Consider the following 22,357-nt stretch of genomic DNA (forward strand, 5'->3'; position numbering starts at 1 on the left):
CATATAGGCTGCTCCTATGATTAGCAGTGCTCTGTGCATGCACATTCTAAGACAGACTGGTCTTTATGCAAAGCTACTTGGCAAGTCTTTATGCATGGAGGGTGACTACAATGAGGCAGCTTATGGCTTCTGCACTATCAGAATCCAGACTTGCCAGACCATATTCCTATCCAGTTTGTTCTGTAACTTAGTAGGCCACATACCTGGCCAGTCCTTATAGCTTACTGGGCTGTATACTTGGCCACTCTCCATAATCCTGGTCAGCATATGTAATGTTCTGGTCTGTAACACCTTGGTGAACTCACTGCATTCCCTGTACCAATATCCTGCCCCCTCCGCTGCTATGCCCTCCTCTGGAGAAGAAATCATGTTGCCCCTCCCAGGAGATGGAGAGCTTCAGGGTAAGTGCACGCAGAAACCTGTGCCTTACCTCATACACACCACAGAAGATTGACATGAACTTGCTGAGCACAGCAGCGCAGATGCTGGCAATGTGCACAAAGGGACCCTGTCAGAGAAGAGAAGGGGAAAGACGATGAGGAAAGAGGGTCAGTGACATTGTTCCACTGACATGGATTTAATAAACACAGATGTTGGTGCACGCTCTCCTCTCTCTCTCTCTCTCTGGTCATCTCTGCCTCTCTCCTCCCATCTCTCCCCTCTTTCTCTCAGGTACAAAATGAGCGATTTGAAGGTACCTCAGCATCTTTCTGTGACGAGTTCAGTCACAGAGACCCCCTTGTGAATCACTCATCCAAATATTTATGAAAAACAACTAGAAAGAGGCTGCGACAGGTTCGGTCACCAAGACTTTCTTGGGACTGTCACCTGATGTGCTGAGATTATCTCTGAGCCCATTTTACCTGCCAACGTGGGACTCCAGAACCCTGCCTTGTTGAGCCAGACATGCTAGCCTGCTGCAACACAGACCTAGGTCTGGTCCTCGCTCCCAAAGGTGCAGACTTTAACCAAAAACTGCTCGGCAAGTACTCCTGCTCCAGCACCCAGATGCCCAGTTCCCAATGGGATCCAAACCCCAAATAAATCCATTTTACTCTGCATAAAGCTTATACAGGGTAAACTCATAAATTGTCCGCCCTCTATAACACCCATAGAGAGATATACAGCTGTTTGCTCCCCCATGTTTTATTCACTTACTCTAGGTTAATTAATAAACAAAAGCGATTTTAAAAAGTATAGGATTAGTATAAAAAAGTATAAAAAGTAGGATTTAAGTGGATTCAAATAATAACAGAACGAAGTAAGTTACCAAGTAAAATAAAGCAAAAACACACAAGTCTAAGCCTAATACATTAAGAAACTGATTATAGATAATATCTCACCCTCAGAGATGTTCCAATAAGCTTCTTTCAAAGACTAGACTCCTTCCTAGTTTGGGCCCAATCCTTTCCCCTGGTATAGTCCTTGTTAGTTCCAGCTCAGGTGGTAACGAGAGTTTACTCATAGACTTTAAGATCAGAAGGGACTATTATGATCATCTAATATGACCTCCTGCACAATGCAGGCCACAGAATCTCACCCACCCACTCCTGTAAGAAACCCCTGACCTATGTCTGAGCTACTGAAGTCCTCAACTTGTGGTTTAAAAACTTCAAGGTGCAGAGAATCCTCCAGCAAGTGACCTGTGCCCCATGCTGCAGAGGAAGGCAAAAAACAAACAAACCCAGGGCCTCTGCCAATCTGCCCTGGAGGAAAATTCCTTCCCAACCCCAAATATGGCAATCAGCTAAACCCTGAGCATGTGGGCAAGACTCACTAGACAGACACCCAGGAAAGAATTCTCGGTAGTAACTCAGATCCCACCCTATCTAGTGTCTCATCACAGGCCATTGGGCATATTTACCTCTAATAGTCAAAGATCAATTAATTGACAAAATTAGGCTATCCCATCATACCATCCCCTCCATGGTTTTCTCATGACTGCAGCCTTCTTTGTTCTCTTACATCCCCTTTTATAGCTTTGGCACAAGGTGGGAATCTTTTGTCTCTCTGGATCCCCACCCCTCCTTCTAAATGGAAGAGAACCAGGTTTAAGATGGATTCCACCATTCTTCCTGGGCTGGCTTACATGAACACAGGAAGGCTTGCAAGTAAACAGAGCTATTTGCAACCAATTGTCCTAGCCAATGGAAGCCATCAAGATTCTACACCATCATCAATAGTTCACACTTTGCATAATTACAATAGGACCTCAGAGTTATACTTTATATTTCTAGCTTCAGTTACAGGAATGATACATACATTCAAATAAGATGAACACACTCAGTAGATTTGTAATGATACCTTACAATAGACCTTTTGCATAAAGCATATTCCAGTTACATCATATTTACACTCATAAGCATATTTCCATAAAACATTATGGAGTGCAACTTCACACTTCCTTTAATCCTTTCTCTATCGAACCTTTTACAGAGTCAGGAAAATGACCAATGGGAGGTCAATGCTGTAGGGAAATTCAGAAACAAAAGCAGAGCAGTGGTGGTGGAGTGAAATGGCCCCTTGTCCAAAAAGATAAGATAGTTATAGCCCCTTCCTCCCCAGGGCTTCACAGTGCCCAAAGAGACACCTATACCTGCCTCCGCCTCCCTGCACACACACACAATAGCAACACTCACCTCTTTCCCTATAGGCATGCCACTCCCTAGCCCAGCTGTCAGGCCTACAACTTTGGCCACAAAAGCTTTGAGTGTGAGGTATTCCTTGAGGACCACTCCCCGCATGATTGTCTTCAGCTCAGGAATCCCAGACCCTGAAAAAAAACAGAACAGACAATGAATAAATAAGCCATAGAAACAAGAAACATGCCATATAGAAAAAGAAACAGACAAAAGCAGATCTTCCCTTGCCCCCTGCTCTCACCAACAGCCTGTGGGGAGACGAGGTGGCAAAAGACAGCAGCAAAGAGGATGAGGATGAGGGGGTAGGTGACCCAGGCCAGGTACTGCATAGGGACACTCGGGTGCAGCTCCTTGTACATCCACTTGTAAGCTGTGGACAGACAGAACAGGAGTCAGTGAGAGCAGCACCTCCCCAGTGGGGTTCATGAGCATCAAACAAACCCAGGTCAAAAGCACAGGTTGGCCCAACTGAGAACAATCCAACCACGTCCAGGATAGAACCCCTCAGCAGAAAGGGGTCCTGCCAGCAGAGGGCAGGTGTCACAGGGAGCAATGTGTTATTAGGGGGAAGTGAAACACAAGGCTGAAAGAACCTGAAAACTGAATTCACCCAAGTAGAAAGAGAGTCTCCCAAAATAGGCTGTGGGGGCTGGATTAGAGAAGCTGTGTGTATGTATTTATCAAGAGGGGAGAAATATGATATTAAATTAATAGGGCTTCATAGTCAAGCCTTACTGTTCAACCTTGGCCTATAACTGTTATATATCCTAAGCTAAACAAGGGATGTCTGGCCTATGTTTTGAGGCGAAACTTCCAAATAAAATGAATGTTCTGCAACTATTTTGTGACTCTAGAGGATACTCTCCCCTCTGGGTCAGTACTGACCCCAGTGCCCCAGCGAGAAGAGCTGTGCTCAGGAAGTGGTGTGGGCGACAAACTAGGGGATATTCTGCCCTGGGAGTTAGTACTGACCCCAACATCCCAGCATGGCACTATGGGGCAATGTGCTGCAGGCAGTTAGTGCTGAAGGATGAGGAACATGGGATATTAGGCATAGAAGTGAATTGTTCATGTGATTTATGAGGCAGTTTCATAGCACCTGGATGGGACCCACCCTGCAGGCTCTTGGCGCTGGCATAATCCATTCCCCAGCTCACCAGTGCCATGACCAGACCCAACAGAACCAGGAATATCCAGTCTTCTCCAAGCTTCTTGGTAACATATTTCTGAATGTGTCTAGCACAATCTGCGGATGAGAAAGAGTCTTGAGGCAAGATGTTAAGCCATGGAGGGTCAAGAAATATTGAGGAAGCCCCCTGTCTGTCTCTTCTTTCCCTTATTGAGAATGGCAAGATAGCAGTGTGACATTCTATACCTTGGGGGAGCACCCTGTAACCCCCATATTCCTCATTTATATATAATTGTAATCTTGCATATAAAGCAGGCCATGTCAGGTATCGGGGAAAGGTTATAATCTGCTGAAGGTCATTTCTCTATCCATGTATGTATATCATTAATGCCTATGAAGTTGTGAGATTGTGTTGTATGGTTGTCACTAAAATATGCTGTAAATTGGGGAATCAGCTTGATATTAGCTCCCCACAGGCAACAGCAAGGAAAGTAACCAACTCCCAGGCGGGGTGTCAAACAACCCATCAACAACCATTGTCCAGCAAGGGAGCTACAATGCAATGACTCACCTGTATTTTAGGGACTGCAACATCCAGTGGGGTGAGAAAACTGCTTAATCTATATGTTGCCCAGTCTAAATAGGGTTGACAGTTCAGACTGCGTGCTTATATTTTATTTCTTTTAGTGACTAACTCTGACTTTCTGCCTATCACTTAACAGCACTTAAAATTTATCTTTTGTAGTCAGTACATTTGTTTAACTGTTTATCTTTACCAGCGAGTTTGTATGAAGTGTGTGGTAAATCTGCTCAGGTTTGGCAAAGGCTGGTGTATGTCCACTTTCCATTGATGAAGTGGTGAACCAATTAATAAATCAGTGTTGCTCATCTTGAGCAGTGCAAGACAGTATATTCCTGGGGTACAGTGCTGGGAGCTGGGGGGATTTGGCTCTGGTGCCTTTCTCTGTGTGATTCATGAGTGGTTCTGGGAACATTCTTGCAATATAGCTAGGTGTGGGGCTCCACACGCTGTTGTGCTGAGTGATCACAGCGCCTGGAGGGACTTGCTGTTGGTTGCTAGCAAGGCATTGTGAGAGGCACCCCAGGCTGGAGAGAGTTCAGGGGGCACAGCGGTCCCACAATCCCAGGCTGCACCCCGGGGACCCCATCACAAGCAGTTCCTGGGGAAACATCATGTTTGAGTGCTGGACGACTCGGCACCTATCTCTGTGCTATACACTACTGCAAAGTCCTCTGCAGTATGGGAAGGATGGGGAGTTTAACCTCTTGCGCACTGGAAGGAGAGATCTCCTCAAATGATCCCACAAGTGTGAGAAAGGCCTCTCCATTCTGGACATGAGATCTGTAACCTACTGTGTGATGAAATGAGAGACTGCTCTGAGAAAAACTATCCCTTGCTGTCACACATATTCCTGGGGGGCAGGTGGGAAAGGAAATTTAGCCTCTGCTAGCTTCTCTTCCACCCAGTGGGACTTCTTCCTCCTTCTTCTGGAACAAGGCTCACTTGTCCCCCTTTTGCCTCACTTGAATTCCATCCCTCTGAACCTCCAGCTTGAACAGTGGCAGTCTGTCCATCCTTTGGTAATAAAGTGAGCCTGTCTGTCCAGTGAGGCTGAGTGGTCCTACCTTGGCATTTGGAGTACCGCTCCTCTTTGATGTCTGTCTGACTGCCCCGTTTCTGGGGGCTTTGGCTGTTCCCTTGGGTCTTTTTCTCACTCAGTAGTTTTGCAGCTTCCTTCTGTGCAAAGTCAGAGAGCTGGTCTGTGTACTGCCCATAGAGCTAGAGGAGTCAGCAGAGGGAAAGATGAGAGGGGGAAAAGCAGGGTTAATCTCCCAATTCACAGACAGAGACAAAGAGACAGCTCCACAGATGGACTGAGACTTCCACAGACAGTCAGATGCATAGACCCAAGCAAACCCAAACAGAGAAGACAGAAACACAGGAAGACCCAGATAGACAGTTTTTCTCACTGTCCTTCTCTGCTGGTCCCTAAATATTGGGAGGAAATGAGTTCACACCCACAGTAACTGATCCATTGTTCCCTGTCAACAATCTCTCCTCATCATCTCCAGCCACTTACAACTGGGCGTGATCTCTGTGAGCAGCTCCCCTCCACACCAAGCGTGGTCTGGGATTGCAGGTGGCATGAATACTACATACTTCATGTGACTGATCTTCCCTCAAACATGTCTGTCTCCTTTTACCATATTGCTGGGGCAAGGCCACCATCCAGAGCCTACTCCAGGGCTACAGACTCCCAACAACTTCCATTCCTAGCAAGGACCAACAGGCTCATTTAGAGCAGAATGGGGCTTTTGCTGACTGTCCCATCCTCCCTCCAAATTGTGACAGAATTGATTTTGTGATCGTAAAACCACCGGTGATAGTTCAAGCTCAGCTTGAATCTCTCAATGGTGACAAACCATCTTTCTCCATTGCCTTGACTTAACTGTAGTATTAAAGCTGCATTTTTCCTACAGTGGTTTAAAATGTGGCCTTGCTTTAAAAAGCATCTCCATATAAATGCCATGAGAGGACTATGTGTTTATCATTTCTCAGATCAAACGTATGCAGTTTACTAGTAAAAAACCATTTTTACCTGCTGCCAACTTTGCACATTCAGCCTGGTATTTGAGAGTCAAGCTGGGCTCCTTCCCTCTTTATAAACCATAATAAAAGTTTTGCTACACAAATTATGTCCTCACTGACACCTGTGCAACCGCATTGTCTTCAAAGTGTAGTATTATTTGTGACTGTAAACTGCCTTCCCAGAAAAGGTACAGGTGTCACAGAGATCCTAATCTGACTGTTATTATATTGATATTGTGCATAGAATCTCTATGGATAGTAATTACATGCTCTAATAAGAATATAACAGTAGGGATCTATTATCAATCACCTGACCAGGACAGTGATTATGATGATGAAATTCTAAGGGAGATTAGAGAGGCTATCAAAATAAAGAACTCAATAACAGTGGAGGATTTCAATTATCCCCATATTGACTGGGTACATGTCACCTCAGGATGAAATGCAGAGACAGCATTTCTTGATACTTGAAATGACTGCTTCTTGGAGCAGCTGGTACAGGAACCCGCAAAGGAAGAGGCATTTCTCAATTTCGTCCTGAGTGGAGCGCAGGAGCTGGTCCAAGAGGTAACTGTAACAGGACCACTTGGAAATAGTGACCATAGTATAATAACATATAACATTACTGTGGTGGGAAGAACGCCTCAACAGCCCAACACTGTGGCATTTAATTTCAGAAAGGAAAACTATGCAAAAATGAGGAGGTAAGTTAAACAGGAATTAAAAGGTATAGTGACTAGAGTGAAATCCCTGCAAGCTGCATGGACACTTTTCAAAGACACTATAATAGAGGCCCAACTTAAATGTATACCCCAAATTAAAAAACACAGCAAAAGAACTAAAAAAGAGCCACCATGACTTAACAACCATGTAAAAGAAGCAGTGAGAGATAAAAAAGCATCTTTAAAAAAGTGGAAGTCTAATCCTAGTGAGGTAAATAAAAAGGAGCATAAACTGCCAAATTAAGTGTAAAAATGTAATAAGAAAAGCCAAAAAGGAGTTTGAAGAACAGCTAGACAAAAACTCAAAGGTAATAACAAAATGGTTTTTAAGTACATCAGAAGCAGGAAGCCTGCTAAACAACCAGTGGGGTGATCGAGATACAAAAGGAGCACTTAAAGACAATAAAGTCATTGTGAAGAAACTAAATGAATTCCTTGCTGGAGTCTTCACGGCTGAGGATGTTAGGGAGATTCCCAAACCTGAGCTGGTTTTTGTAGGTGACACATTTGAGGAACTGTCACAGATTGTAAGTGTCACTAGAGGAGGTTTTGGAATTAATTGATAAACTTAACAGTAACAAGTCACAGGGACAAGATGGCATTCACCCAAGAGTTCTGAAAGAACTCAAATGTGTAATTGCAGAACTATTAACAAGGGTTTGTAAACTGTCCTTTAAATCGGCTTCTGTACCCAGTGAGTGGAAGATAGCTAATGTAACGCCAATATTTAAAAAGGGCTCTAGAGGTGATCCCGGCAATTACAGACCAGTAAGTCTAACGTCAGTACCAGGTAAATTAGTTGAAACAATAGTAAAGTCTAAAATTGTCAGACACATAGAAGAACATAACTTGTTGGGCAAAAGTCAACATGGTTTCTGTAAAGGGAAATCATGTCTTACTAATCTATTAGAGTTCTTTGAAGGGTCAAACAAACATGTGGACAAGGGGGATCCAGTGGACATAGTGTACTTAGACTTCCAGAAAGCCTTTGACAAGGTTCCACACCAAAGACTCTTGTGTAAATTAAGTTGTCATGGGATAAGAGGGAAGATCCTTTCATGGATTGAGAACTGGTTAAAAGACAGGGAACAAAGGTGGGAATAAATGGTAAATTTTCAGAATGGAGATGGGTAAGGTAACTAGTGGTGTTCCCCAAGGGTCAGTCCTAGGACCAATCCTATTCAACTTATTCATAAATGATCGGGAGAAAGGGCTAAACAGTGAGGTGGCAAAGTTTGCAGATGATAATAAACTGCTCAAGATAGTTAAGACCAAAGCAGACTGTGAAGAACTTCAAAAAGATCTCACAAAACTAAGTGACTGGGCAACAAAATGGCAAATGAAATTTAATGTGGATAAATGTAAAGTAATGCACATTGGAAAAAATAACCCCAACTATACATACAATATGATGGGGGCTAATTTAGCTACAACTAATCAGGAAAGAGATCTTGGAGTCATGATGGATAATTCTCAAGACGTCCACGCAATGTGCAGCGGCAGTCAAAAAAGCAAACAAGATGTTAGGAATCTTTAAAAAAGGGATAGAGAATAAGACAGAGACTATCTTATTGCCTTTATATAAATCCATGGTACGCTCATATCTTGAATACTGCATACAGATGTGGTCTCCTCATCTCAAAAAAGATATACTGGCATTAGAAAAAGTTCAGAAAAGGGCAACTAAAATGATTAGGGGTTTGGAACGGGTCTGTCATAAACAGTTAAGGGTTAATGTCTTTTTTACCTGTAAAGGGTTAAGAAGCTCAGTAAACCTGGCTGACACCTGATCAGAGGACCAATAGGGGGACAAGATACTTTCAAATCTTGGTGGAGGGAAGTCTTTTGTTTGTGCTCTTTGTGTTGTGGTTGTTCGCTTTCAGGACTGAGAGGGACGGTACATCAATCCAGGCTCTCCAAATCTTTCTGAATCAGTCTCCCATGTTTCAAACTTGTAAGTAATTAGCCACGCAAGGCATGTTAGTCTTATGTTTGTTTTCTCAACTTGTAAATGTTTCTTTTTGCTGGAAGGATTTTGCCTCTGTTTGCTGTAACTTTGAACCTAAGGCTGGTGGGGGGGGGGCGTCCCTCTGGTCTATAGGAATCTGATTACCCTGTAAAGCATTTTCCATCCTGATTTTACAAAGATAATTTTTACCTTTTCTTTCTTTAATTAAAAGCTTTCTTTTTAAGAACCTGATTGATTTTTCCTTGTTTTAAGATCCAATGGGATTGGATCTGGACTCACGAGGGATTGATGGGGGGAAAGGAGGGTGTCATAAACAGATAGCTAAGGGTTAATGTCTCTTTCACCTGGAAAGGGGTAACAAACAACACCTGACCAGAGAACCAGTCAGGAAACAAGACTTTTTCAAATCTGGGTGGAGGGAAGTTTTGGGTGTGAGTCCTTTGTTCCTGGTCTGTTCTCTTTCTGGGCTCTGAGAGTGACCACAGGAATCTCCAGGCTTTCTAGTCTTCTGTTTCCAAGTTGTAAGTACAAGGATAGTAAGACAATAGGTTTATATTGTTTTTTTGTATTTACATGTGTGTAGTTGCTGGAATGTTTTAAATTGTATTCTTTTTGGATAAGGCTGTTTATTCATTTTTTCTTTTAAGCAATTGACCCTATATATTGTCACCTTGATACAGAGACCATTTTTTGTCTTTTTCTTTCTTTTTTATATAAAGCTTTCTTTTTAAGATCTGTTTGAGTGTTTTTCACTGGTTAAGGCTAAGAAACGAAGGGAGGGGGAAAATCTCTTTGTGTTAGATTTACTAAGCCTGACTTTGCATACCCTCTGGGTGAGGGGGGAGAGAGATTAGATCTCTCAGTACTTGTGTTTCAAGGACTTGAAGCAGGGAATCTGCCAGAGTACCCAGGGTGGGGAAATCTGGGAGGCAGTAAAGAGGGTGGAATCCCTTTGTTTAGTTTCAAGGAGCTTGAATCTGTATATCTCTCCAGGAACCCAGGGAGGGAACATCTGGAGGGGAGGAGGGGGAAGGGAAATGGTTTATTCCCCTTTGTTTTGAAACTCAAGGAATCTGAGTCTTGGGGTCCCCAGGGAAGGTTTTGGGGAGACCAGAGTGAGCCAGACACTGGAATCTGCTGGCTGGTGGCAGCGATATCAGATCCAAGCTGGTAATTAAGTTTGGAGGTTTCATGCTAGCTTCTCATGTTCTGAACTCTAAGGTTCAGATCTGAGTAGGACAGTTATGACAGACGGGGATGGTAGATTTCTCCTTGTGTTAAGATCCAAGGAGTTTGGATCTGTGTTCACCAGGGAATTTGTAAAGTCCCTCAAGGCAACCCAGGGAGGGGACGAAGTTTTGAGGGGACAGAGAGTGCCCCAGACACTGGAATTCTGGGTGGTGACAGTGTTACGAGATCTAAGCTAGTAATTATGCTTAGAAGTGTCCATGCAGTCCCCACATTTGTACCCATAAGTTCAGAGTGGGGAAAGAAACCTTGACAGGGTCCCATATGAGGAGAGATTAAAGAGTCTAGCACTTTTCAGCTTGGAAAAGCGGAGACTAAGGGGGAATATGAGAGATGTACATAAAATCATGAGTGGTCTGGAGAAAGTGAATAAGGAAAAGTTATTTCCTTGTTCCCATAATATAAGAACTAGGGGTCACCAAATGAAATTAATGGGCAGCAGGTTTAAAACAAACAATAGGAAGTTCTTCTTCACACAGAACCCAGTCAACCTGTGGAACTCCTTGCCTGAGGAGGTTGTGAAGGCTAGGACTATAACAGGGTTTAAAATAGAACTAGATAAATTCATGGAGATTAAGTCCATTAATGGCTATTAGCCAGGATGGGTAAGGAACAGTGTCCCTAGCCTCTGTTTGTCAGAGGGTGGAGATGGATGGCAGGAGAGAGATCACTTGATCTTTACCTGTTAGTTTCACTCCCTCTGGGGCACTTGGCATTGGCCAGTGTTGGTAGACAGGATACAGGGCTGGATGAACCTTTGGTCTGACCCAGTATGGTCATTCTTATGTTCTTATGCAGCATGGAAAGACCCCCAGCTTGATCCTCACATCTCAGAGGGATTTTGTGATGCTACTTTTAAAAAGAAAACTGTTTTACTTGTAAATGGAGTACAGTTGATCTGGAATCATTGAGATGGTAAATGCTAAGGATATGTTTACACTTTGAGCTGAAAGGTGTAATTAGCAGCTTAAGTAGACATACCTGCACTAGCTCTGACTGAGCTAGAGTGCTAAAAATAGAAGTGCAGATATAGTGGTGGGAGGGGCTAGCTGCCCAGAGTATGTGCCTTGCATTTTGGATGGGATCATACTTGTGGCAGCTTGCCATTTGCACCACCCTGGCTACTTCTATTCTCAACATGCTAGCTCAATCAGAGCTATTGCAGGAATGTCTACTCAAGCTGAGAATCACTAGGGTGACCAGATGTCCCGTATTTAAGCCCTCCTGCAGGTGTCCTGACTTTTTCTTTAAAATGCGCAAATTGTCCCATATTTTCTGTCTCCCCCGCTCATCAGTTCTGGCGGGTCCTGCTGTTGGCCAGATCCCTGCTCACTAGCCACCAGCCCACCAGCAGTGAGTGGGGAGGGGGTCCAGTGGCTGACAATGGGGGTGGGTGTGTAAGGCTGGTGACAGAGCAAAGATGCAGCATGCGGGGCCAGCTGCGCAGCCCCTGCAGCGTGGCAGCTTTCAGCCAGCAGGGCCCACCCTGCATCCCTTTTCTGGCCAGCACTGGCTGTGCATTGCGAGCTGCGGTGGTTGGTGAATGCAGGTAGGCACCAGGCGGCGTCCGGTTATGTGTCACCTCTGCTGCCCACCCATTGGCCTTTTATGTGCTCCCACTCTCACTGTCCTCTCCCTGCTTTGCCCATTTGCCCCCTAAGCTCCCGGCAAGGCACGTCTGTTCCCAGCACTGTGCGGAGAACCAGTCCCTGGTCGGAGCGCTCAGCTCACCATAGCCTGGCCGTTAGGCTCCTTCCTTCTCCCACTGCCCAGAGCTATCCCTACCCATATTGCAAAGTGCACAGCTGCATAGGGCACTAAGAAATTTGGGGCACCATATTTCCTGGAGCCCTGCGCAGCTCCATACTGCTTCAACCCCTGCTCTACCTCTTCCCCATGGCCCCTGCCCCTGCTCTGCTCCAGCCCCACCTCCTCCCACCCCTACTCCGCCCCACTCCCACTCCCCTGAGGACTGCAGCAGGGGTCGGGCTTGCACTCACCAGCAGCGGTAAGTGGAGCGACCCGGCCTCAACCTGCTCTGTGCCACTGGCTCCACTGCCATAGCACTAGCACGGGGAAGCCTCTCTGCCCCTCAGCTAAGCTCTGGAGTTGTGGTGTTGGGGGAAGCGATTTCCAGCCTGTTCCTGCCCTGAACCTGCAGGCTCCACAGCACCCCGTGGGGCAAGGGGTTAGCACCCTCTTCACCTGCCTCCCCCCACCCTGGGTCCTGCCCCCCGGAGTACAGGGCTGCTCTGACCCCTAGGTACCGTCCCCTGCTGAGCCACCTGTCTGGCTGGTTCCTTGAAGACCCTGCAGTCAGGGTCCCTGGACCCTGAGTAGGATGACCAGATGAGAGGAAGAGAATATCGGGACACCAGCAGAGCAAAAAAAAAAAAAATTTTTAAAAAGCAGAGTGCAAAATATTGGGACAAAAATTGGGTCAGAATGTGGGACAAACACCTAAATATCGGGACAGTCCCGATTACACCCTAGCCCTGGTGCACAATATGTCCTTAGGGCTTAACCTCTTCCTGCCCGTGCTGGAGCTGGGGCACAGGAGGCAGCTGGGTTATGTCAGTGCCCAGCAGCAACCTGGAGGTATTGACTGCCTTTCAGAACCATACAGGCAGGAAGGGACAAGCTGCTTACAGCTGGGGACTGGCGGGGAGAAGAAGAAGAGATGAGCTCTGCAAAGAAATGGCCAGGTCATCTCTTCCTCCTGTCCTCCTCCACTGCAGCTGGAAGCAGCTGCTGTCCCTTCCTTCCTGTACAGTGCCAAAAGGTTGCTGCTGGCCACATTGTGGTGTGAACCCTGGCAGAAATCTTGAGGGGTGGGGGTGGGCATGTGACCCTACATCTCCCCCCACCCATGTGTTGCCTCAGCAAGAAGTGGCACTAGGTACCGGGAGAGCATTGTCTCATTCTGTAACGTCCATGGGGGTATTGTTGTGAGCTTAAGAATAGTAATAATACAGTGTAAAGGTGTATACATCCTCAGATCCCTCCCCAGGGTGGCCTGACTCCCTCATCAAAAGTCTTTAGTGTTCCCACTCCTGCTCACATCATGTTCCTTGTCCCTATGTCCCAGCTGTGGATCCACTCCACCTCATGGGGCTGACTAGCGTGACCCTGCTTCCTCTATTAGAAGAGGTGGGCCAAATTCAGATCTCGTGCAAAGCAGCTGGTTTTACTAAAGGAACACACTTACACCAGGACTGAATTTAGCCCTCTGTATTTTAATACCCCTTTCAGGTGCTATTACTTCTGCAAATCCCATAAGCTAAACTGGGCTATATCTGGAAATAGTTGGAGGAGAGACCTTCTGAAAAGGACAGGTGCTGCACAGAATGGTGTGGGTAATTCAAATAAGCCAGTGGATATATAGAGATGTACAGTATGGTATAATCAAATGTGAAATTTCTTCTGATTACAGACACTCCCTGGAATTGGTGCAGATGTAAAGGGACTGTTTTCCCCTTACTAAAACTCAGTGGGGGTGTTTTGGTGGCTAGCTCCTAGCACCAAAAGAAAGGGGAAGGATTGATGTGAAATCAGGACCCTGAGACTGACAGTCCCCAGGAACAATGGGAAGAGGTCAGCCTGATTGATAGGGCAGGCAGGCTAATCAGGGAGTCAGGAGGTCGGGGGGTCCCATCCTCCATGTGAGCTGGAATTGCCTGGGTCAGACACAGTGGGGTCGAGCTAAGGAGGAAGCAGGGGCCCGAGCTGAACTGGGGAGCAGAGCCGTGCCTGATCCAGAGGAGCCAGAAAAACAGCCCAGGAAGTAGGTCGGAGCTGGAAGCAAAGCCACAGAAGCAGCCCAGAGAGCAGAATTGTCCTGGGAGCAGAGCTGCAGCAACCAGAGCCAGAGGGGCCAGAGAAGCAGCCCAGGGAGCTGGAGGCAGAGCAGCAGCAGCCTTGCTGAGACAGAATGGTGGAGTTGGAGCTGAGACAGAGTGGTGGAGCTGGAGCTGGAGCTGGGGCTGCAGCAGTCCGGAGCCGGGTGTGGTGAGCAGCTGGGGAGAGCGAGGGGGACCCTGGGCCGAGGGCCAAGCACAGGGAGACGCCTCAGCCAAGAGGCTCTGCAGGCCAGACTTGAAGGGGGATCGTAACCCTGACAGGGCGGGGGTGATGCTGGGAAGAAGGGTCCTGCCACCTAGAGCCTGAGAGCGTGTAGCCATCACCAGAGCAAGTGTCCGACCCACAGCATCCCTGCAGCACAGCCAGGGACTGAGAAGGAGGCCTGGGACTTGTAAGGAACAAACTTTGAACTTCCCTTACATTCCAGAGACACTGGTTGCGATGTTCCTGTGGCACAGAACAGGGTGACGTGTTTTCCTTTAACCTTTCCCATTTTTTCCTTATTTTTTTAATTGATTGCTGTTTAATAAATTGTATTTGCTTTGAACTGTATGAAATGATCAGTGGGTCAGAGAAGCATCCAGTGCAGAGAGAGCACTCTGGAGTGGGGACACCCTAGCCCCTGCCCTAAGTGACCACAGCAAGGTTGGGGGTTGAGCCCCCCAGGAATCCTGGACCCAGCCTTGTTGGGGTTACAAGGTCTCTGCCACACAGGAGAGTGGAAGGGGAGTCCTTGAGGTCAAGCAGGCCTCTGGGTAAAGGAAGTGGGAGCGAGGACTCAGATACTTTAGCTAGCCCACTTCACTGGGTTAGTGCAGAAGCCAGGAAAGTTCCCCACAATAGCGGGACCATTCCCCTCCTTACACAGATGCCCTCAGGTATTGACATGAAATCCCATGAATTGCACTGGGGCTTTCACTCACTGTTGCATTGTGATGCCATGAGGACACAGCATTCTCCCCAGGGAGTGGAGGCTGCAGCAGCTGTGGGTGTGCATGGGACTCTTGAAATTATCTTATAACTTTAGTTTTCTCATAGGGGACTCATAAACCCTGCAGGTGTCCTGGGAGTTTGGGGATAGATGAAAGCTCCACCCTTCCGTGTAGACATTGCAGGTGCCTAAAGCCAACTCTGCCTGCTTGAATGTGCATTTTTTAAATGGCGTTTTTTAAAAATTTGTCTGAAGGTGGCAGGGGATAGGGGTTTGCTCAGTATTTCAGTCTTTTTTCCACTGCCTGCCAACCAGCCCTCAGTCTCCTCTGAGACCCCCTTTGGGTACCAGATGCAACCACAAGTTTCTCCAGCTCTCTTCAGCCAAAGAGAAAGATGTGCTGAGAGATACCATTTGGGGAATCTCTAGGGAATACATACAGGGGGCTGGTGCAGCTCACAGCAAGGTGATGCCCTGAGGGCTGCCTCATGCATTAGGCAGCCCATCACACCTCTCTGCAGCCAGCTGAGATCTCACACATCCAGATGGCTGCAAATATTGCCTCCAATTGCTCTTCCTGTCTGGGTGGGTGGCTGTGGGACTGCCCTGCAGGCAGCATGGCAGCCACTCTGCCTCCCCTCTCACAGCTACCCCTGCTGGATTCCACTGGGGAGGGATACAATGGGCAGAATCAGCAGAGACATGTGAGGCAGACCTCGTGCTGGCCTCAGCCACTCCCTCAAACAGCTCTATCTGAGCACATAGCTACCCCAGGCCTCAGAAACTGAGCACCCACCCAATCTACCACTCTCCAGCACCCAGACCACTATGCAGCACCCACACACCTCCACACCTCCTCCACCAGAGATGTCTACTTCTGTGTGGCTCCGTACTCTATCCTCATCACTGCTTGAAACTATAAGGCTATGTGAAAATTAATTACAAATATGCAAATTAAATAATTTATACAAAATGTCCCACATGGAGCTGCACCAAACTTGGCAGCTATGCCACCTCACAGAGAGAAAGAGCAAGAGCAGGAGGGAGATGGAGAGAGCTCTAGGCAGGGACACACCTGAGCTGAGGGAGATGGACCAGCTCAGAATAGCATGACTTCCCCACCCTTTAATGTCCTCAGAGATCAGGTACTCTTAGAAGGTCAGGGGTTAGATAGAAACTCCAGAGATCCTGGCTGTGCTCTCTTGTAGAGTATCGGGCTCCCAAGGGAGTAGCTGCCCTCCTTTCTTCTGGGCTCAGCAAGTAGAGTGGGGAGCGATTTGTTTGAGAAGCTGAGAATAGGAAGCTCCTTATCACATGCCCTTCAATGACCCGATTTTGGCCTGAGGGCTCATTGGAGCTCGTGTTCCCCTGCTGGTGGCATTTCTTGAGGTCTTGGCACTTCACACTTCCCAGAATGTAGCCCTCCTCCCCCTCTCCAGCCCACACACACACAAGAGTCCTTTAAGATTTCCTGAGTGCCAGGAGGGGGATGGGCCCTGCTTAGAACAGCAGAACCAGACACTTCAGTGGGAGAATTACAGGATATAAAAGAGAGAGACATAAAGCATCATGAGTTACCGTGAGCCTCATACAGTGATTTCCCTACACCCCCCGTGAATTTCCCCAACACCCCCCCTAGTTTTGTGAGCTAGTTACATACCAATTCAGGGACTGTTTGGAAATCTGAATTTAAACTGAAACATTAATACACACTTTAAAAGCTTATACAGTGCATGATAAAATGTGTATCTGAAAAAGTATAACAGATTTGAAAAGTATGAACATAGACTAGTTTCCTTGCTTCCTTATACAGCTGTTTTTTATGATGTCAGTGCAATAATTTCGGTGATGTCGGCCGACCTAATAATTTCAAATGATGATTTGTAAGCAAAGTCTAAATGAGCTCTCGCTGACAGATAGTGATGAGCTGGGGCTGCGGGGAAAGGCTTCAGGGCCAGATTATATTTACATTCACACCTAATCTACCTAGATATCCAGCAAACAGAGCTGTGTTGTCCAAGTGATAGATTTTGGCTGGGGTTGAGTTACAAACCACTTGAATGTGGGGGGAATGGGAGATGAAATGTTGTTCTTATTGTATGAGTAAAGTGCAGTAGAACTGTAGCCTGTGATGATTTGAAGACATCAAGAGAGAGGGTGGGGACCTGTCCCTCTCCACTGTTTAAAGACAGATCTGTTTAGGCTCCATAGAGAGTCTTTTGTTCTGTTAAGTGACCACTGCAGCTGAAATCACTGACAATCAGGTCTAAGTGCTTAGTCCTGTTGTGGGGACAGTGTTCCTGTGGGTACAGTGTTTTTGTGTAAGAGACAGCCCAGACGGCACTAGCAGCAAGCGAGGTTCTTGCACTGAGACCTCAGCTGAAATCACTGAGAGCTGGTGGAACCTCAAGAGACCAACTCGCAGAGGTCACAGTGGCAGGTGGCAGCCGAAGGTGACTGTGCAGGGACACTGGCAACAGAGTGGTGGAGTGAACGGTGCCACAACGAACAGACGTGGCCAGAACAAACAGTGAGCAGCTGGAGGATCAAGCAAAGTGCCTTCTTGTCCCCCACCTGGAAGGTGTACTCATGTGAAAGCACCTCTGAACTCTGAGTCTCCACTGACCAAGGACAACAGCAGTGAGTGGAGTGTGGTAGAGGGAAAAGTGAGTGACATGTTAAATAAACATTTGTTTGTTGGACTATATTTTAGTCACTTTGCTCCAGAATGCTAGATTTTTGACTGGGAATGGAAACTTATATAAATATGTTTCTTGGTAGGCCAAGATTTTTAAAATGCATTATTTGCCAAGGTTGTTATCTCACATTGTTGCTATCTTGGGAGGTCATTCTGTTGGGGAGTTTCTGTACTAAACATTTTTATTATTATAATTAATTTTTACATAAGAATGGTCATACTGGGTCAGACCAATGGTTCATATAGCCCAGTACCCTGTCTTACAACAGTGGTCGAGGCCAGGTGCTTCAGAGGGAATGAACAGAACAGGTAATCATCAAGTGACCATCCCCTGTTGCCCATTCCCAGCTTCTGGCAAACAGGCTAGGGACACTCAGAGCATGGTATTGCATCCCTCCCCATCCTGGCTAATAGCCACAGATGGACCTGTTCTCCAGGAATTTATCTAGTTCTTTTTATAATCCTATTATAGTTTTGGGCTTCACAGCATCCCCTGGCAAAGAGTTCCCTGGGTTGACTTTATATTGTGTGAAGAAGTACTTCCTTTGGTTTTTTTAAAACCTGCTGCCTATTAATTTCATTGGGTGACTGCTAGTTCTTCTGTTATGTGAAGGATTAAATAAAATTTCCTTATTCACTTTCTTCACACCAGTCAAGATTTTGTAGACCTCTATCATATCCCCATTAGTCATCTCTTTTCTAAGCTGAAAATTCCCAGTCATTTTAATCTCTCCTCTTGTTTCATACCCCTGATCATTTTAGTTGCCCATCTCTGCACTTTTTCCAATTCTAATATATATTTTTTTAAGATGGGTGACCAGATCTGCACAGACTATTGAAGGTGTGCACGTGCCACGGATTTATATAGAGGCAATATGATATTTTCTGTCTTATTATCTATCCCTTTCTTAATGATTCCCATCGTTTGCTTTTGTGACTGCTGCTGCACATTGAGTGGATGTTTTCAGAGAACTATCCACAATGACTCCAAGATCTCTTTCATGGTGTTAACAGCTAATTGAGATGCCATCATTTTGTATGTATAGTTGAGATTGCTTTCCCATGTGCATTACTATGCATTTATCAACATTGAATTTAATTTGCCATTTTGTTGCCCAGTCACCCAGTTTTGTGAGATCCCTTTGTAGGTCTTTGCAGTCTGCCTGGGATTTAACTATCTTGACTAGTTTTGTATCATCTGCAAATTTTGCCACCTCACTGTTTACCCATTTTTCCAGATGAATATGTTGAACAATACTGGTCCCAGTACTGACCCCTCAAGGATACCACTATTTATCTCTCTCCATTCTGAAAACTGATAATTTATTCCTACTCTTTGTTTCCCATCTTTTAACCAGTTACTGATCCATGAGAGGACTTCCCTCTTATCCCATGATGGCTTACTTTTCAAAAGTCAATTTAAATTAAATACATGTTTTTTAATTTTTTTTTTTTAGAAATCTAGATCTGTTATGTGTTTTGGTGTAACTTGCATTTTCCTTATGTTAAATTTGCATAATCCTAACAAAATATTTACTTTATTCATATCTCTTTTATATATCTCATTGGACCTGACACCCCCTCTGTAAATTCGAACACCCTCCCTAATTTCAATTCCTGGGGAAACCACTGGCCCCATACATGACAGTTTGTCCAGCCTCATTTTAAGTGCCCCAGGAGATGGGGCTTCCATCACGTCCCTTGGGGACTCTCACCAGCCCAAAATGTCCCCCATTTGCTGAAATTCAGCCATCTCCACTTATACCAGCCTGAACAATCCCTCTCTAGAGTCTTTGGTGTTTACACTCTGGAGACATTGTAAGCAGTTATCACGCTCCCCTCACTTAGTCACTGCTTTTCCAAGGTGTTTTCCTGGCTGTCAGAGACTGCCCAGTTCCCCCTGCACACTGTATGGTCCCATACCACCTGCAGGGCATGCTTCTCAGCTAACTACCCTGCTGTTGGAAATGCTCCTTATCCCTCCTCCTCTCCAGAAATGCTCTTTGCCTGCTGCAACACTACAGTAGGCCATTCAGGGACAAAGAGGGAACTAATGGCTTAGCTGGGTTTGTGCTGCACATTAACCTGAAAACCACAGCCCCTCCTTTTAAATGGTCAGCCCATTTAAAATGGCCAACCCAGTGGGTGCTTGGTATGGGAAATGAGGGCACTGCTCTTTGAAACCATCCCCACATGTTATGAAGGTTAAAGAAGCAAAAGACTGTGGCTTATCATGTCTGCCTGCAAGCCAAATTCTGTTGCCCACTGGCCATGTGTGTGTGATCTGTCACACCAAGCCGGCAGGCCCTCAATATAAGAGGCAAAATGCTACCTTGTAAAAAAGCACATGTGCTATGTAACATTAACAGCTTGGTTCACCGTGAAAAGAGTCTTGCCATTGTTCTCTAAAATGTGCCTTTTTAAATACTACTCTCCCTTTTTTCCTCCTGCAGCTGCAAATGTTTCAATGCTCCCCATAACATCTCCGTCCCAGAGGCTAGCAAAGATTAGAAGGCAAAAAAAAATGCACTCGTGACGAAATGTTCTCTGAGCTCATGCAGTCCTCCCACACTGAAAGAGCCCAGCAGAATGCCTGGAGGCTGACACTGTCAGAGTGCAGGAAAGCACAAAATGAACCCGAGGACAGGTGTTGGGAGCAAGAGGAAAGGAGGTGGGATCAAGATGATAGGTAGCGTCAGCGTGATGAAAGGAGGCAGAAGGACTTGCTCAGGCTACTGGAGGATCAAACTGATATTCTCCGGCGTATGGTTGAGGTGCAGGAAATGCAACAGGAGCACAGACGGCCACTGCAGCCCCTGTGTAAGCAACTGTCCTCCTCCCCAAGTTCCATAGCCTCCTCACCCAGACACCCAAGAACGCAGTGGGGGGGGCCTCCAGCCACCCAGCCACTCCACCCTAGAGGACTGCCCAAGCAACAGAAAGCTGACATTCAATAAGTTTTGAAGTGCAGTGTGGCCTGGTCCTTCCCTCCTGTCCTCTTCCGCCACCCCACCCAGTGCTTCCCTCCTCCCCCCACCCCTCCCGGGCTCCCCCCATTTGTGTGATGAATTAATAAAGAATTTGTAAATTTGAAAGAGCAATGACTTTATTCCCTCTGCAAGAGGAGATCAAAGCTGAGAGGGGAGGGCATTTGGCTTAAAGGAAGTAGCGTGAACCAAGGGGGGCAGGTTTTCATCAAGGAGAAACAAACAGAACTTTCACACCGTAGCCTGGCCAGTCATGAAACTGGTTTTCAAAGCTTCTCTGATGCGTAGCGCACCCTGCAATACTCTTCTAACCGCCTGGTGTCTGGCTCCTCATAATCAGCAGCCAGGCCATTTGCCTCAACCTCCCACCCTGCCATAAACGTCTCCCCCTTACTCTCACAGATATTGTGGAGCACACAGCAAGCAGTAATAACAATGGGAATATTGGTTTTACTGAGGTATAACCGAGTCGGTAAACTGTGCCAGCGAGCTTTTAAATGTCAAAATGCACATTCTGCCACCATTCTGCACTTGCTCAGCCTATAGTTGAACAGCTACTGACTACCTGTGTACGAGTGCCTGTGTACGGCTTCATGAGCCATGGCATTAAGAGGTAGGCTGGGTCCCCAAGGATCACTATAGGCATTTCAACATCCCCAACTGTTATTTTCTGGTCTGGAAAGTAAGTCCCTTGCTGCAGCCGTTCACACAGACCAGAGTTCCTAAAGATGTGAGTGTCATGTACCTTTCCCAGCCAACCCACACTGATGTTGGTGAAACATCCCTTGTGATCCACCAGTGCTTGCAGCACCATTGAAAAGTACCCCTTGCGGTTTATGTACTGGGTGCTCTGGTGCTCCGGTGTCAAGATAGGGATATGTGTTCCATCTATCGCCCACCACAGTTAGGGAATCCCATTGCAGCAAAGCCATCCACTATCACCTGCACATTTCCCAGAGTGACTACCTTTGATAGCAGCAGCTCAGCTCAGCCCACTCCAAATTCATTCCTGACTGACCGGTAGCTGTCTGGTGTTGCAAGCTTCCAGAGGGCTATTGCCACTCGCTTCTCAACTGTGAGGGCTGCTCTCATCTTGGTATTCTTGTGCTTCAGGGCAGGGGAAAGCAAGTCACAAAGTTCCATGAAAGTGCCCTTACGCATGCAAAAGTTTAGCAGCCACTGGGAATCATCCCAAACTCGCAACACTATGCAATCCCACCAGACTGTGCTTGTTTCCCAGGCCCAGAATCGGCATTCCACAGCATGAATCTACCCCATTAGCACCATGATGTCCAAATTGCAAGGGCCAGTGCTTTCAGAGAATTCTGTGTCCTCATCACTCTTATTACCGCGCTGCCGTTGCCTCCTTGCCCGCTGTTGAAGTTTCCGGTGCTGTATATACTGCAGGATAATGTGCATGATGGTTACAATGCCCATAACTGCCACAATGATCTGAGCGGGCTCCGTGCTTGCCATGGTATGGCATCTGCGTGGGAAAAAAGGCACAAAACGATTGTCTGCCGTCGCTCTCAGGGAGGGAGCGGCGATTGATGACATGG

General features: G+C 46.4%; 1 protein-coding gene across 4 annotated transcripts in view; it reads right to left on the reverse strand.

The window, feature by feature from the left end:
• CLCN1 (chloride voltage-gated channel 1) overlaps window positions 1-22,357 on the reverse strand; it is a 150,293-nt gene that overhangs the window by 41,985 nt on the left and 85,951 nt on the right. For 2 of the 4 annotated variants that reach the window (XM_050943358.1, XM_050943341.1), the window contains exons 2-6: window positions 5,419-5,572; window positions 3,742-3,888; window positions 2,884-3,012; window positions 2,640-2,773; window positions 431-508 (exon numbers count right to left, since the gene is read on the reverse strand). In XM_050943358.1, the coding sequence (XP_050799315.1) occupies window positions 431-508; window positions 2,640-2,773; window positions 2,884-3,012; window positions 3,742-3,888; window positions 5,419-5,572 (642 nt within the window). The remainder of the gene's footprint in view (window positions 1-430; window positions 509-2,639; window positions 2,774-2,883; window positions 3,013-3,741; window positions 3,889-5,418; window positions 5,573-22,357) is intronic. The other 2 variants (XM_050943349.1, XM_050943367.1) reach the window with 2 other exon arrangements.

Source organism: Gopherus flavomarginatus, chromosome 1, assembly GCF_025201925.1.
Source record: "Gopherus flavomarginatus isolate rGopFla2 chromosome 1, rGopFla2.mat.asm, whole genome shotgun sequence".
NCBI lineage: Eukaryota > Metazoa > Chordata > Testudines > Testudinidae > Gopherus > Gopherus flavomarginatus.